The 16,102-nt window shown below is 35.5% G+C and overlaps 2 protein-coding genes across 7 annotated transcripts; both read left to right on the top strand.

The window, feature by feature from the left end:
* Positions 1–1,828: 1,828 nt before the first annotated feature.
* LOC105949147 (uncharacterized) lies at positions 1,829–7,290 on the top strand. 6 transcript variants are annotated; one of them, XM_088817217.1, is made up of 8 exons: positions 1,829–2,116; positions 2,543–2,845; positions 2,928–3,010; positions 3,125–3,284; positions 3,387–5,599; positions 5,699–5,927; positions 6,021–6,215; positions 6,277–7,290. In XM_088817217.1, exons 2-8 carry the CDS (start codon positions 2,584–2,586, stop codon positions 6,645–6,647), a joined length of 3,513 nt encoding a protein of 1,170 aa, XP_088673343.1. In that variant the 5' UTR covers positions 1,829–2,116; positions 2,543–2,583; the 3' UTR covers positions 6,648–7,290. The 6 variants fall into 6 exon arrangements, with proteins under 6 accessions (XP_088673343.1, XP_088673342.1, XP_088673345.1 ...); XM_088817216.1 differs by having other exon boundaries at positions 1,910–2,116; positions 6,021–6,267; positions 6,329–7,290; XM_088817219.1 differs by having other exon boundaries at positions 1,912–2,116; positions 6,021–6,357; positions 6,479–7,290.
* A 3,283-nt stretch (positions 7,291–10,573) lies between these two features.
* On the top strand, positions 10,574–15,127 carry LOC105949135 (E3 ubiquitin-protein ligase WAV3-like). Its single transcript, XM_012972411.2, has 2 exons — positions 10,574–11,189; positions 12,947–15,127. The coding sequence occupies exons 1-2, from the start codon at positions 10,959–10,961 to the stop codon at positions 14,798–14,800; spliced, it is 2,085 nt and encodes a 694-aa protein (XP_012827865.2). The 5' UTR covers positions 10,574–10,958; the 3' UTR covers positions 14,801–15,127.
* The last annotated feature ends 975 nt before the right edge of the window (positions 15,128–16,102 follow it).

The following is a 16,102-nucleotide window of genomic DNA, read 5'->3' as shown; positions in this document are numbered from 1 at the left end:
GGAACCAATTTCATGTTAAAAAGCCCTACAAATCGATTTGTAGGGATTTTTTTTTCGCAAAAAAATGGTCGAACGCCCAAGATAGGCGCCCAAGGCGTGTACGAACGCCCGTACACGCCTTGGGCGCCCATCTTGGGCGTTCGACAATTTAAAAAAAAAAAAAAAAAAAAAAAAAAAAAAAGAAATTTTGCACTGGACGCCCAACTCGGGCGCCCAAATGCAGCTTGCACGCCCAACTTGGGCGTGCACTGCATTAATGGGCGCCCAAGTTGGGCTTTTAGGCGTTTTGGGGGGGGGGGTTTGGATTTTTTCGGAAAATTTTGGGGTTTTAGTGAGATAAAATGTTTTTTTGGGGGGTTTTGTCAAAAACCGCAAATAGCAATTTTCAAACCGCAAAAAGCAATTCCCTTAATTAATTAGGTGACTAATAATAAGAAATTGTTGTTGTAGTATTGAGTATTCATTCTCACATGTGGAGAGAGTGATTAATAGAAAGAAAATTAACTAAAAGGGTAATTTAGTCATTGTTTATACATAAATGTGCACTCCTGAACCTAGCTTGAACACCAAGATATCAATAGTAAGGAATTAAAATATTTCATGCAAACTAATTAGATAGATTTTATTTTATTTTTCTATTTTAAACAATCCCATAAGGAATAAAATAAAGTTTTATCACAATAAAATCTTTAGCTTGATCAAGATATCAATAGTAAATAATTATAATATTTCATGATATCTACAAAGTACAACCTAATTAGATTAGATATGAAAATATTTTTTTCCTAATATAAACAGTTCTAGAAGGAACAAAATAAAGTTCTACTATAATAATATTTTGACAAATTATACGAAACACGAAAATTTTGTGTTTTGAATTTTGGCCAATTCATACTAAAAAATAATCAAAATTACGTTTGAAATTGAAACGATTAATGCATCCCAGGATGTTTTCACACTTGGCTATATTTTTAGTGGAACATATTTTTAACCACCCATCCTTATAAAATTACCCTTATCATATAAGTGGATATATTACCAAAGAGAAACTTACCTTTATTATTTCCCTTAATATATGAAGCATTATTATAGTAATAATATCACATCAAACGTTCACGTTTGATGGGACATGTCACATCAAATTTACTTGACTTATTTTTTAATTTCTTTTTTCGAATTTGTTCCATTTATCATAATTGGAGATATTACCAAATAAAGCACACATTTATTATTTCCGCAAAATATATGAATCAATTTATAGTATATATCACATCAAACTTACTTGACTTAATATTATTTCTATTCCACATATGTGAACCATTATTTAATTTATATCACATCTAACTACCTAAGTTAATTTTGAACTAAACTACGGTCACCCTCAAAGTAGGGTGAAATTACGAAAAAAACCCTCGTGTTTGAGTAATACAATAACCATCTCAATTACTATTTCTCTTAAACATCCATTCTCATGACGTCAAATTCAACATAATCTTCTAGATTTTGTGGATTGTTCTTTAGTTTGTGCTCGTTTTGTGCAAAAATATAGTTTCTGGTGCACCACAATCTGATATTTTCCAAATGTGTAATACATCTATAAACTGAAATAATATTTCTCAGAATCTTCAAAATTCCACTAAATTTAACACTGCAACAATGAATATGTAAGAAATTTCATACTTGAAGACAGTAATAGTAATTACCAAAACATGAAGGGATATTTCGGTAATTTAATATTAATTGAGTGGCCGTAATTTACTCTTAATTGTATTACCAAATAAATTGTTTTATTATGTTGCGGACCAACAGTAAATAACGGGCCTCTATTGTAAAATCGAATAAAACATTGGCCTCGACTAGTAATATATTCGACTAGAAATATATATCAAGGCCCATCAAACTTATCAAAAAAGACAAAAAATAAAAGTATGAAGAAGTACATTCGCAATAAATTATGAGGTTAAAAAACTAGAGAAACATTTAAAAAGCTATTCACTCAATCTCTGGTAAAAAAAAATGTTTTTAAACCCTAAAATGCATGATGATGAAGATGATGAAGAAATTCAAATGAAACCGAACAGGCTGTAAATTACTGGGAAGCATCTTTTAACTACAGGTGCTCCGATTTTCCCTCTCTATCTTCATCGTTAAAATTTTGTATTGTTCATAATAATCAGTAGAACAAAAATAAAACTGTTTGTGGTTGCAGTACAAGTAATATTTATGTAGGATGAGGTTTTTTCGAAAATATTAGTCCCCGGAATATTCCTTTTTGTGGCGGTTTTGGATGGTGGAGTTAGTGGGTCTACAATGGCGAGTGGTATTCTTTAGTGGGGTTTTTTTATAATTTTTTTGTTGTTGTTTTCCCCTTATTTCTATCTCTGACTTAATATTTATCTACACAGTACTTACAAATTTTTGTGTTGGTGTTGTGTGTGTGTGTGTCTGTGTGTGTGTGTGTTTTGGGGATTTAGGGATTTTTTCATGTATGTCAATTTTTTAGGAGAAAAAACTAACTATTGTCGAAAATTTGATATCTAAGGTGTAAGGCAACGATAGGGAAATCATCATCATTCGGAAAATATGTCGATAAGTAGTCAAATTATGCGAAATTCGAAATCCGACAAATATAAGGAGAACTTGTCGAGTTTTTCTGGTTCAAAGCAACGTGTGAGGAAACTTAGTTTGTCTGAGTTGAACGGCAATCAAGACAAGAAAAGGAATAAACGCAACTCGATTTCGCCGAGAAAGGAATCCGAGGGAGTTGCTACGAAGGAAAAGAAAATGACCGGTCGTCTTTTCAAGTCTCGTTTGGAGAAAGTGTGCGTTAAACGAAAAGTACCAGGTACATTCTTCTCTATATTGAGTAGATAATAGATATTTTCAAAAATTCGTTACCATTGAAATAATTGCCGTTCTTTTTCTAGATATTGACGCTGAGCTGGAAGGATTGGATAAACTGTCGCACGCTTGCGTTGGTAATGTTGATTCGCCCGATAAAGTTGCGAAGGTGAGGGTAATGAATAATTCTGTTTTATTTATTTGTTTATGTATTTTTTGAATATTTCGGAAGTTAAATGAAGTTACTGAGGAGTTATTTTTTAATGTCATTTCAAAAGCAAAGTTGGATAGCGGTAGCCGTAGTACAAAGAAACGCATGAGGGTTCTGTCCTTGAATGGATTGCCTTGTAAATCAGATACCGAGAATGCTGACGTGGCAAAGAAACGTAAAATGGCAGTGATCGAAAATGTGGAGCCAGCCTCGGTTGTTGACTCAGAGAGAGGTAATTGATTTTATTTATGTAAAAAATATTTAAGTTGTTTTCGAGCAGTAATATTACGTACATGTGCAAAAAATGTGTTTCTAAAATTATGTTGTGATACAGATCACAAAAACGAAGAAGAAATTGTCAAAGATGCATTTATAGTTAATGAACCGAGTTTGCTGTTGTCATCTGTTAAGATGAAAATCAAAGAAAATTCGACTAATAAAGAACGAAACGAAGGGCAGGTCGCTTTACAGAAGAAACAAGCGGCGAAGGATAAAATTTACGAGAATGGAAAAGATAAAAAAATTTATAAAATCCAGAAAAAATGCAAAAAGCGAATGAAGAAACTAATGCGTAAACAATACGAGGAAATTCAGGAGTTTAATCGAGTTTGGGAGGATAAGAAATCGAAACTGGAGATAGATCACAAATTGGAATCGGCTGTTATTCGGTCTATATTCAGTGAAGGCATGGCAAGATCGGGCAAACTGAAGGTGTTGGACGATAAATTCGCAAAGAAAATGGAAGAGAACAATCTATTGAAAGAAGCAGGGCTTAAAAATCTCGAGGCGGAGCAATTATCCGCTGTGTATGCGGAGAAACAAAAGGCCTCTCATTGGCTGGATCAAGTGACCGCATTCTCCTCTAGTGAACTAAGGGCCATTGATCGAGCGCCAGCTGGAACAAGTAAAACCGTTTGTAGAGAAGTTTCGGATTATGTTAATCCTTTGGAGTTGAGTAATGCTTCTGATGGAAGGTACGATGAAGATGACACAATTGGTTTATGTTTTGATGGACAAATAGTGGAATCTTCGGAGCAAACAAAAGATTCCCCAGACGTGCGAAATGAGGCGGACAAAGATTCCTCGGGGGTGGTCGGAACTGTTTGTGATGAAATTGTTGACTTTGTTGACCCTTTGGAATTGAATGATGCTTCGAATAAAGAGCGTGATAAAGTCGAAACTATTTGTGATGAAATTGTTGACTGTGTTGACCCTTTGGAATTGAATGATGCTTCGAACAAAGGGTTCGACGAAGGAGATACGATTGATTCGGCTGATGTTTTACCTTTGGAGCAAACTGAAGATGAACTGCAAGACCAAGGGGCAAATGTGGCAGAACAGGAAAATGGTCTGCAGTACAACACTGCATCTTCGACGCACATGGACACTTGTACAATTTTGCTGTCTGAAACCGAACTGGAAAACCGAGATGCTCATGATCTAGAAAGTCAAACTACTTCACATAACGAAGTTGCACCCCTTGACTTAATCGACACTGTAACAACCCCTGAGGACCGAGATGCACCAGTTTTAGAAGAAGATCAAGCCACTCTGCGGGACGAAATTACAAATCCGCCACTAGTCGACACTGAGGGTGCAGTGAATGAACTACAAGACCTAGGAGCAAATGTGGTAGAAAAGCAAAATGATCTGCAGTACGAAGTTGCTACTTCAGAAACCATCGACACTTCTACAGTTATGCAGTCCAATACCGAACTTCAAGAAAGAGATGCTCCAGCGGCAGAAAGTCAAAGTACTTCACAGATTGAAGCTGCACCGTTGGATCTCATCAACACTGTAAATCCTGAGCCGTCCATCATTCTAGATGAAGATCAAGAAACTCTCCATAATGAAGCTACAAATTCGACACTAGTCGAACCTGTAATACGTCTGCAGTTCAATGTTGTTGCGCAAGTGAATGAAGTGGTCCCACACGAATCTGCTTCTCGACCAATAGAAAAGGTTGAAATTCGGACCGATCATGATGAAGCAGGATTTTTAAGTACAGTGTCACACGAAGCCAGTATTGAACCGCACACCCCTCATTGTTTTCTATTGGAATGTACAGTAACAGAAAGTCAAAGTACTTCGCAGATTGAATCTGCACCGTTGGATCAAATTGTAGAAGATCAAGAAACTCTGCACAATGAAGCTGCAAATTTGGCACTAGTCGAAACCGTGATCCCTTTGCCGTCAAATGTTGATGCACAAATGGTCTTACACGAATCAGCTTCTCGACCAATAGAATGCTTTGAAAATCCGGCCCATCACTTTGAAGAAGGATCTTTAAGTACAGTTTCACACGAAGCAAGTATCGAGGCGCCTCACTCTTTGCACGAAAATATAGCTACATCCACATTTGACATTCTAAATCGAGAATTCGGAATAGATGTGAGTCATCTTTACAGATCGAACTTCCTTTTTGATCATCCTGGTCAGGAAATCGCTTCTTTGAATTCTTCATCCCTAATTCCGAACTCACTCGATAATGAATTGGAAAAGATTCGTAAAGAAAACGAACAGTTGGAAAATAGCCACAAAGAGATGGTTAGTAAATTAATTTTATTCTTGTAATATGTAGTTTCTATTGTCTACCTTTTTTTTTATTTTGTCTTGTTTTTTACAGATATTTTTCTCTTGAAACAGACGTTGCAGATGAAATCTGACTGTCAGAACGAGATAAAAGAAACTATTGCGCAAATACTTAAAAAATACGAGGTGAAGCATCAAAATTCTGTATCAGAATTTAGGTCGAAAAAGAACGAACTCGAGAAGAATCACAAAATGGTTCTCATGAACAAGAGATTGGCCGAAGCTTTCCGTACTAATTGCTTGGATTTCTCGTGTTTTGACCACCGAGGGATAATTCATCAAGGTAAATTTTATTACCAGCAATTTTTTTTTTTTCCGGTTATATTCTTCGTAAAAAATATCTCAACCCTATGCTTTCTTGCAAATTTGATTGCAGGTGTTCCATACAGTTACATGCAGTACCATCAAGTTAGTCCTCCCACCGGAGTTTCTCCTAACATGCAGATTCAAAGTCAAACTGTACAACCGATGCAACATTCGTCACCGCCACATTCTAGCGTGCAGATTCAAGGTCAAACTGTACAACAGATGCAGCATTCGTCACTGCCACATTCTAGCGTGCAGCTTCCTAGTCAAACTGTACAACCGATGCAGCATTCGTCACCGACACATTCTAGCATGCAGCTTCCTAGTCAAACTGTACAACCGATGCAGCATTCGTCACCGCGACATTCTAGCATGCAGATTCAAGGTCAAACTGTACAACCGATGCAGCATTCGTCACTACCACGTTCTACCATGCAGATTCCTAGTCAAAATGTACAACCGATGCAGCATTCGTCACCGCCACATTTTAGCATGCAAATTCCAAGTCAAACTGTACAACCGATGCAGCATTCGTCACTGCCACATTCTAGCATGCAGCTTCCTAGTCAAACTGTACAACCGATGCAGCATTCGTCACAACGACATTCTAGCATGCAGATTCCAAGTCAAACTGTACAACCGGTGCAGCATTCGTCACTGCCACGTTCTAGCATGCAGATTCCAAGTCAAACTTTAGAACTGATGCAGCATTCGTCGATGCAGCATTCGTCACTGCAACATTCTAGCATGCAAAGTCAAATTGTACAACCAATGCAGCATTCGTCACTGCCACATTCTACTCAGAATATTGCACCTCATCATCAGTTCACTTTTCGATCTGCTGTGGCGGCGGCGGCCCCACCACAGGTTCCTCTTCCCACTTTGCCGGATCGAACCTTGAATTACCCTCCGCAACAGCACCTACCTACACCACACGCACCCTCGACCTCTCGGTATATGGCTCCACATCTGCGTGTGCCACACCCTCAGTGGAATCAATTTGTAGCGGCGCCAGATCAGCGTACACGTGTAGCAGGTAATCGTTTCTTCTCGTGTATGGGTAATGTACAGGGTAATCGAGCAGTAGATGCTGTTTGCTTATCTGACGATGACTAATTTAATTAACGAATCTTTTAGGATTACACTGTGATAATTTTTTGTGATGCTTACTGTGAATGAGAAAAAAGATTAGAGATAGATCTCAGTGTTCTTAGATGCAAATATAATTTTATGGCCTTATTTTGTTTATTCATTCAATAATTTCATTAATTTGCTTTAAAATCGGAATGTGTAATTTTTTTGAAATATTTAGTTATTGAATTATATTAAATACTTCATCACTTTGTTTTATTCTCACTGCTGAGCATTAAAACAAGTTTATAAGTGGAGATGTGAATTCTCAATAATTTTAAGCGTAAATTACACTTATACCCCTGAGGTATGTTAAAATAACTTTATGGTCCCTGTGATATCGGTAATTACAATAAAGTTACCTTAGGGTTTTGACGGACTAATGGTCCGATCCATCTTGGTGCTCGTCGTTCACTGGGCCTGGGCCTCGTGAGCTTAATTTCCATCATTTGTTTGGGCCTTAGCCCAATAACTCTTGGTATAGGGAGTTCGGCCCAATAATGCCGAACTGATCCCCATCATACGCCATACTCGACGAACTTTATTCGGTATAAAGTATATAAATTTGGGGTGAAAGATTGTAAGTTTTATTTAATCATGGTAGTGTGTACATGACCAAATTCATAGTTCCACATGCCGATTTAAATGTAAATTCATCCCCTATAGAACGAGCCACAAAAGTTAGGTCAAATTCATATTTCCACATTTAATTACAAATAAAATACACGTCTTAAAATAATTTTGAACCAATTTAGTAAAAAATTGAATAGTTGGATATTGTCTTGTTATCTAATTAATGGTTGGTCAACACCTAAATTGGTTGTCTTTAGACTAGTCTATAGCTCAAGCAATAACTAAGCATAGTAAATGATACGAAGTTGGACTAAGTTCCATTAATTAATCGAGATGCTACATCGGGTGATTTTTAACTATTGATGCAACGAAATGACTTTTCAATAAACACACATACACATGGATGTGTGCGTAATTATGTGCAAATCAACGGTTAATAATCACCCGATATAGCATAAACCCAATTACAAGATTTTGCTTTAAAGTGTCAATTTGACCCTCCTCTTTATCAATATTTTTGTTTTGGGAACCAAAATTTAATAAAAATAAATGGAATTTTGACTTTTTGGGATTAAAATAAAAATAAAAAGAAACACACCAATCATTTTGGCCACTTTGTTTGCCAGGCTGTTGGAGCTTTGATGAAAGCTTCAACTGCAAATAATATATATATATTCATTTCATTTGCCCTTTCCATTTCTCACATTCCAAGAAATTGAATTTTTCCCACCTAAGTCACATTCAATATTTAACACACCCACTAGTGTGTGTATTGTGTGTGTGTGTGTAATATAACTTAGAAATGTCAAATTTTTTTTTTTTTTTAAATGTCAATTTATGAAGATGTCAAATATAAGAAACGTTTGCAAAATTTGTCTATGTTGCCGTTTCTTGACATTAATCAGAAATGTATCTTTAATTCTTTATTGCATCAATTAATTGATAACGGCAAACTTTGGTGGATGACTTATTCTTGCAAAATAATTAATTATTAATACAAAATTGGTAAGATATTGCTATTTATAGGCTGAAATTATTTTTATCATTATAACAAAGGAAGCTGCAATCAAATATATAATATCTTGAAAACCAGACGAGTGATATAAATTACATTAGACTATTCATATGTAACAAACTCGACCTAACAACCATTAGCAAAAAATTCGAATTTTGATAAGTTGAGTAAGAATTATTTATGACATAGAAGCAGGTGGGTCACTACTAATATTATTATATTAGGTTAATATATGGTCAAAGATTTTTCCTTTTTTATTTCTTTATTTCTTTATTTCTTTATTTTTCTTTTTTTGCAAGTTTATAGATAATTTTCCTTTTTTCTTACTCTAGCTGCAAAATTTGCAAATGTCCTATTTAAAGTTATAGTTTGACCAAGAATTTCTCAAGTATGGCTGAAAATGAGGCTGAAGTTCTAGTTAGGATGTTATACAATGTCCAATTACATAAATACCCTTTGCCTTTATTTACCAAAATATTATCTAAATTTGTAATTACAAGTAGCTTGTAGATATTCAAATAAATTTTATTTTTATAAAAAATAAGTTACATGCTATTTATCGAATATAATTCTTAGTTATGAATTGCTTGAAAATAAATAAATATATGTAAATCTACATGCGCATGAAACACTACACAATGACACAATGTTATTTCCTTTTCTAATAAAAAAATATTTAAAATTCTAATATATCATAAACGTGACAATATTTTAAAGCAGCTTGTAGTATTTATTGGTGAATAATTAATTTATTTTTTTCTTTACTAATACATGACACCTTCATGAAATACCCGTGACCGTGCCATTTTAGATTACTATTTTAGGACATTTTTTATTTTATTTATCAAGTGTCACGTAAAATTAATGTTATTCACGATTAAAAATAATAATAATGAGCTATGTATGTAAAAATAAATAATGAAAATCCATTAAAATAATAAGTCAAATATTTATGCTTTCAATTCATTATCTTAGCCGCAATGTCGTGGAAGGATAAGCCAAATCTTAAAAAGTCAACAAATTGTTTCCTCCAAACAAATAAATTCCAAAAATTGGTTAAATTAATAATTTTATTTTTTATTTTTTATTTTTTATATGAAGAAAAATATTGATTTGACCATGGAAATGGATTTTATTTATTTTTAAATATAGAAGAAATCCGCAGCTTAATTGTACTAATGTACCCATCTTTGATTTGAGCATTTCAACTATTTAAATAAAATAAAACAATAATAATTAATAAATAAAACAATGACAAAAAGAAGTAGATTGATATTGATTTGAGAACTGCAACAAACCAACAAATAAAAAACAACCCTATCGTGATAGTAACTCGAGATCAAAGGGTAAAAATGGAATTTGATTTAATTTATTTTTTCTTTGAAAAAAATCTTTAAATGAACATTATAATATGGTTTTACGATTTAATCCACACACTTAAAGTAATTCGAAAAACCCCCCATTTCTTATTAGTTTTATGTTATCAATGACAAGAAGAAATAACTTATTGACTTCAAAGTTTCATAAATTATAGTCAAACTTCTATAAACTAATACAACCGAAACTAACAAAATTCCAGCAAAATATCAAAATTATCGAAATAATAATTCAATACATTTTTTCCGAATAGGAACCAAAAGAAATTATTAAAATTTATCGAGATACTACTGTAATTCAAGTAAGAACTATATAATTAAAGTATAAATAATTAAACAAATAATAAAATAGAATTACGAAAAAGCCCAAAATCAGAAGTTCAAACCTCCACAAAGGTCAAAATTCCTCCAATCCCAACAAATTGTTTATGTACCACTAGGAACATCCTTTCACTTTCAACCCCTCACCCCCCATCTCACCCACCCCACCCCCCACCCATAAATAGATACAGTTATACACACACACACACACACACACAATTACTGAATTACATATAATAATAAATAATTAAATATATATAAATATGGTTTGTAGAAACGTAAAGCCATTGGTTACCGTGTTCAAAGAGAACCCCACAAACCCAAAAATCGGATATTTAAATTAAAAAAAAAAAAGGTTAAGAAACCAAATCAAAACAAATTACTATACTTACAATTTCTCTCTCAGCTCGAAGAACAAGCTCACATGGAGATCTGTTCTGTGTGTATAGTGTCTCGCATTTCACCATTTCTGTAATTCCCCGAAGAAAAAATTAAATCCAATTAATACGTGCATGAATATATCTGCATCTGTATTTCCCGATTTCTGTATCTATATGTGTAAGTATAGCGGCTGAAATTTTGGGGAAAAAAAATGGGGGGAAGCAAATGGTTGAAAGCGAAGATGGCTCTAGGTTTGAGGCTGAACTCGTGTCTCTACGTGCCGAGAACAGTCGAGGATTCTCCGCCTCCTGCCGCCGCCGCCGCCGCCTCGTTGTCTCCGACGCCGCCGCGAGATTCGGATCGTCGGGTGAAAATGCCGACAACACCGACGCCGTCTTCCTCCGGCCTCCTTCCGCCTAAACACTCCTTCAAATCTAGCAAGGTCAAAATTGGAAATATCTATGTTTTTAATTTACGAAATTGAATTTTTACAGTGATGCTTTTTTTTTTTTTCTACATGCACGGATATTTTAATCTCGATAGGGTTCCTGATTAGGTTTTCAGGGAAATAAAAATTGAAATTAAACTGCTCTTTTGACTAATTTTGTGGCTAATTACTTCTTCAATTAGCTTTTCCTTTCTTCTCTGAAAATGTGAATCTCGATGTTAAGCTGTAGTATATTCTCTAGGGCATCAGAGTTCTCCCTTTATCAATTGTGATTCTCACCTTAAGCATTAGTTAATGATAATTATATTCTTAACAACAATTTTTCCCCCTTTTTAGCCTGTGTTCAATAACTTAATTTTTTTCTTGTTCAAAAAATGATTGTACTCTGAGTCTTTGATGGGGGAATTATGTATTTCAGTTAAACACTTTTACACACATGTAGATGTGTGTTACTGTGTGTAGATTTGTGTAAAACTACGTACTGACGATGATGGTGATAAATTGATAATGGAGCTAACAAATTTTAGATAAATATATGCATATGAAAACTGTCAGGAGATGGGGCTATATTGTTATGTAGTTTTCAGTTACTGTGTGGGTGATGTGGGGATAAAGTGTGGGGTGTGGATTCTCTTTTGAAAGAGTATAGTCATCTGGCCTTATTATATAAAAAGCTCAAAAAGGTAAACAACAGTGAAATCTTTCTTTGTCTCCTGCCCCATTTTCTCAAGAGGGAGAAAAAGAGAGTGCTTTTCTTGGTCAGCAACTTAACTGTTACACACATTCTTCATTTTGCCCTATTTCTCTCTCTAACCCCTTTTAATGATTTATTGACCATTGTTTGAGAGCTTTCATGCAATAGAATTTTTTCATCAAAGTGAATGACAATCGTTTAGTGACTAATGATTTCTACTTCTTTTGATACATTTTGCACTTTTGAATCATTTCTTTCGGGTTTTTTAATGCCTCGAAAGCTTCATTATTGGTTTTGAGACCCTGCTTATTGCCCTTTACAATGTTTAAAGTTAATGAATTGGGGTTTTCTTTAAGCCTACTTTACGGCTATATGCTGTATTGCTTTGTTTTGTTTGACCACCCCCATCAATACCGAGTCTTCTTTAACAGTCTATCTTGGTTTAACCTTATTCTGGTTTGGATCTTGAATTTCCGAGAATCTGTTGTAGGTATTAATCTACTATGACAGCTAGAGTATCTGTATTATGTACTGATTGACCGATGTAAATATTGTCGCATGGAGATGAGGGGGTAGTGTTTATCTATATTGGATAGCAAACTTACCAATTCAATGGTGCAGCCAAGAATATGTAATATCTGAAATAAGAACTTTATACATGAAATCTTTTTCTTTGGTCCATTTCCAAACTAAAGCTAATTTTGCACGTAGTAATTCCCATCATAATAACTTGAAATCGTAATAATTTGCTGTGAGTTGAAAATGTAAAGGCTCTGAGTCCACCTGAGTTGGCAATTGACTTGGAAGTTGGAAAGCAATACATTTGTAGGCAGAGGAGCTTAAAGTCAACCTGGAAATATAGCTATATATTAATAATACTTGTAGTACACGTCACCACCTCAGTATTTTTCTATATTCTGGACATAACTTGCATACTAGAAATATTTAACAAGATCGAGCTTTTTCGTAGTTGTTGACTAAGTTGAACGAAGGACAAGCTTGTTTTGTATTTATCCTTTATATATCATTCGAATTTCATCTTCATTTTTTTCTGCAGAAGATTTGTGCAATATGCTTGGAGACTATGAAACCCGGCCAAGGCCACGCAATTTTCACCGCAGAATGTTCTCACTCATTCCATTTCCACTGCATTGCATCCAATGTAGAACACGGAAAGCAAACTTGCCCCGTTTGTAGAGCAAACTGGAAAGAAATCCCCGTCCAAAATCCCGTCGCTAATAAATCCTACACAAGGCCCTTGCCCCAAAATGATATCATGAGAAGAATCCCTTCTCCACAAATACAAGTCAATCGACAAGTCGCTCCCCTTTTTCACTCTCCACAAGAACCTATTCTCTTCAACGATGATGATGAAGTTGTTAATAACCAATCCACCACCGCCCCAAATAGCAACAAAATCCACGACGACCATTTCACTGGAGCAGTCCAAGTTCAAACGTTTCCGGAAGTTTCTGCAGTTCCGAAATCGAAACCCCACAACAACTTCTCGATTCTCGTTCATTTAAAAGCTCCAACAACCACTGCACTACAACAGCATTCTCCTCAAACTTCTCGTGCTCCAGTCGATTTAGTGACGGTTCTTGATGTGAGTGGCAGCATGGCCGGTACAAAGCTAGCTCTGCTCAAACGAGCAATGGGGTTCGTAATCCAAAACTTAGGTCCTTCCGACAGGCTGTCGGTGATTGCCTTCTCCTCCACCGCACGTCGTTTATTTCCTCTTCGTAAAATGACAGATTCCGGAAGAAACGAAGCTATCCAGGCCGTTAATTCTCTGAGCTCAAACGGGGGTACAAATATAGCCGAGGGACTCAAAAAGGGGGCTAAGGTATTGATAGAATGCAAGTGGAAGAATCCGATTAGGAGCATTATACTCTTATCCGATGGACAAGATACATACGCCAATAGAAGCTCATCCGATCATCAGTCATTGCTTCCGGAAAGTGTTTCTGGTCTTCATATACCTGTCCATGCATTTGGGTTCGGTGTGGATCACGATGCGGTTTTGATGCATTCGATTTCGGAAAATTCCGGCGGGACTTTTTCTTTCATAGAAGCCGAGAATGTGATTCAAGACGCTTTTGCTCAGTGTATCGGCGGAATCTTGAGTGTTGTTGTGCAGGAACTGAAAGTGGAAATCGAGTGCATTGATAGTTTGTTGAAACTCGTTTCAGTAAAATCGGGAAGCTACAAAACTGTTGTGGAATCCGATAAAAGAAAGGGCAGTATTGAAGTTGGAGATCTTTACGCTGAGGAAGAACGAGATTTTTTAGTGACGACCGATATCCCGATTTGTGATTTTACCGAAGAAATGTTGTTGCTAAAAGTGAGGTGCGTCTACAAGCATCCGATGAATTCAGCAACGAATAATTGCGAAAGCGTCGTCGGAATTCAAAGGCCGTTGGTGGCGGGGCCCGTGGTGGTGTCGATGGAAGTGGACAGGCAGAGGAATAGGCTACGATCCGCTGAGGCGATGGAGCAGGCTAAGACAGCTGCGGAGCGGGGAGACTTGACTTTCGCGGTTTCCGTTTTGGAAAACTGTCGCAGAAATTTGTCGGAAACTGTGTCTGCTCGAGCGGGTGACAGATTATGTGCTGCTTTGGATGCGGAATTAAAGGAAATGCAGGAGCGAATGGCGAGCCGACAAGTGTACGAGACTTCGGGGAGGGCTTACGTACTGTCTGGGCTAAGCTCGCATTGTTGGCAGAGGGCAACTGCCAGAGGGGACTCGACCGATAGTACGAGCCTTGTCCATGCTTATCAGACACAGTCAATGGTTGACATGGTGCATTTGTCTCAGACTATGCCTTTGGGCATCCCGCCTTCAGCCAGTGGGCCCGCGGTTAGGCCCGTAAGGGCACGTTCCTTCAATGCAAGGCCACAGCCGAGGTGATTTTTATTTTTCAATTGTTACTTTGATGCTCGATTTGAAGTTGTAATTCATTCTTAGATTCTTGATTTTTGGTCAAATTTTGGGGTAGGGTTGGAATAAAGGTTAGGGGAAAAAGGAGGAGTGAGTTTAAAAATGAAGGGGGTTTTGGTATTTGGTATATGCAGTTCAAATGTACATGAATGGGAGTTAGGGCAATTGGTGAAAATTGTTTTGGGAATCATCAAGATTCTTTTTTTTTTTTTTTTTTAGTGTACATGAAGAGAGGATGATCAAGATTTTGTGCTATTTTTCATATTTTTTGGAGCAATATATTTGTTTGATTTTGCATTAGGATGGATTTTGCAGTAAAATTAAATTAAATAGATGATATCGAAATTAGCGTTTGTAAAATACATATAGATACATGACAAATTTACAATCTATGAGCCCGGAAACTTCAACTTGTTAATGTACCCGCGTTTCGTACACGTTTTGTGCCCAACACTTGAGGACACCGTCGGACACTAATACAATTCCAAATATTTTTGTTGCCTCACTAATTATTTATATGATTTAATGATCTATTGCAAATAAATAGTTAATAATAATATTCATTTTGACTATATTTGTACAAAATATATAAATAAAAACTCATATATTTGTTTAAATTGTATATTTTTTAATATACCCCTATATTTTTAATATTTATATATTTCTCCCAAAATCCCGTAGTATCATGTATTTTCGTGTTCATGCTACATAACAAACAATTGATACTCGAATTTGGTCAAACTAAGTTAGTGAGAATAAAATAAAGAAGAGAGGAATTGGGGTTAGCTTTTTATATATGAGCACGTATCTGTTTGTTGGTAATGGGATGTAGTATAGATATATAAATTAAATATTCTATAGATCCAAAATAAGCTCCAATATAATAAATAAATGATCTAATAAGTAATAACATTTCAGTTAATTAAATCATCTCATTTAATTTTTGAAGCTGTCTTGTTTTTTTGTACACAGTTGTAACAGTTCTCCGACCTGCTGCCAACCCAAGAAGATAAATAAAAATGCAAAAAAAAGACTAAGAAAATAAATTAATCAAAATTTAAAAGGGTTAATTGCGGAGACCCCGCTAGAGTAATATAAAATTACGAAAAAACCATTTTTATTTGGATAATTACAATCAACCCTTTTAACTATGAATCTTCTTACACGTTTACATATTGTGGTGTCAAAATTTCTAGCTTGTACCCATTTTATCCCACTCGAGCTTAATATTTTGAAATGAGATGATTATAAGATGTGTGATTTGCCTTGTAA

Source organism: Erythranthe guttata, chromosome 4 (assembly GCF_056151865.1).
Source record: "Erythranthe guttata isolate IM_541 chromosome 4, IM_541, whole genome shotgun sequence".
NCBI lineage: Eukaryota > Viridiplantae > Streptophyta > Magnoliopsida > Lamiales > Phrymaceae > Erythranthe > Erythranthe guttata.
This window is presented reverse-complemented; position numbering and strand designations above follow the sequence as displayed.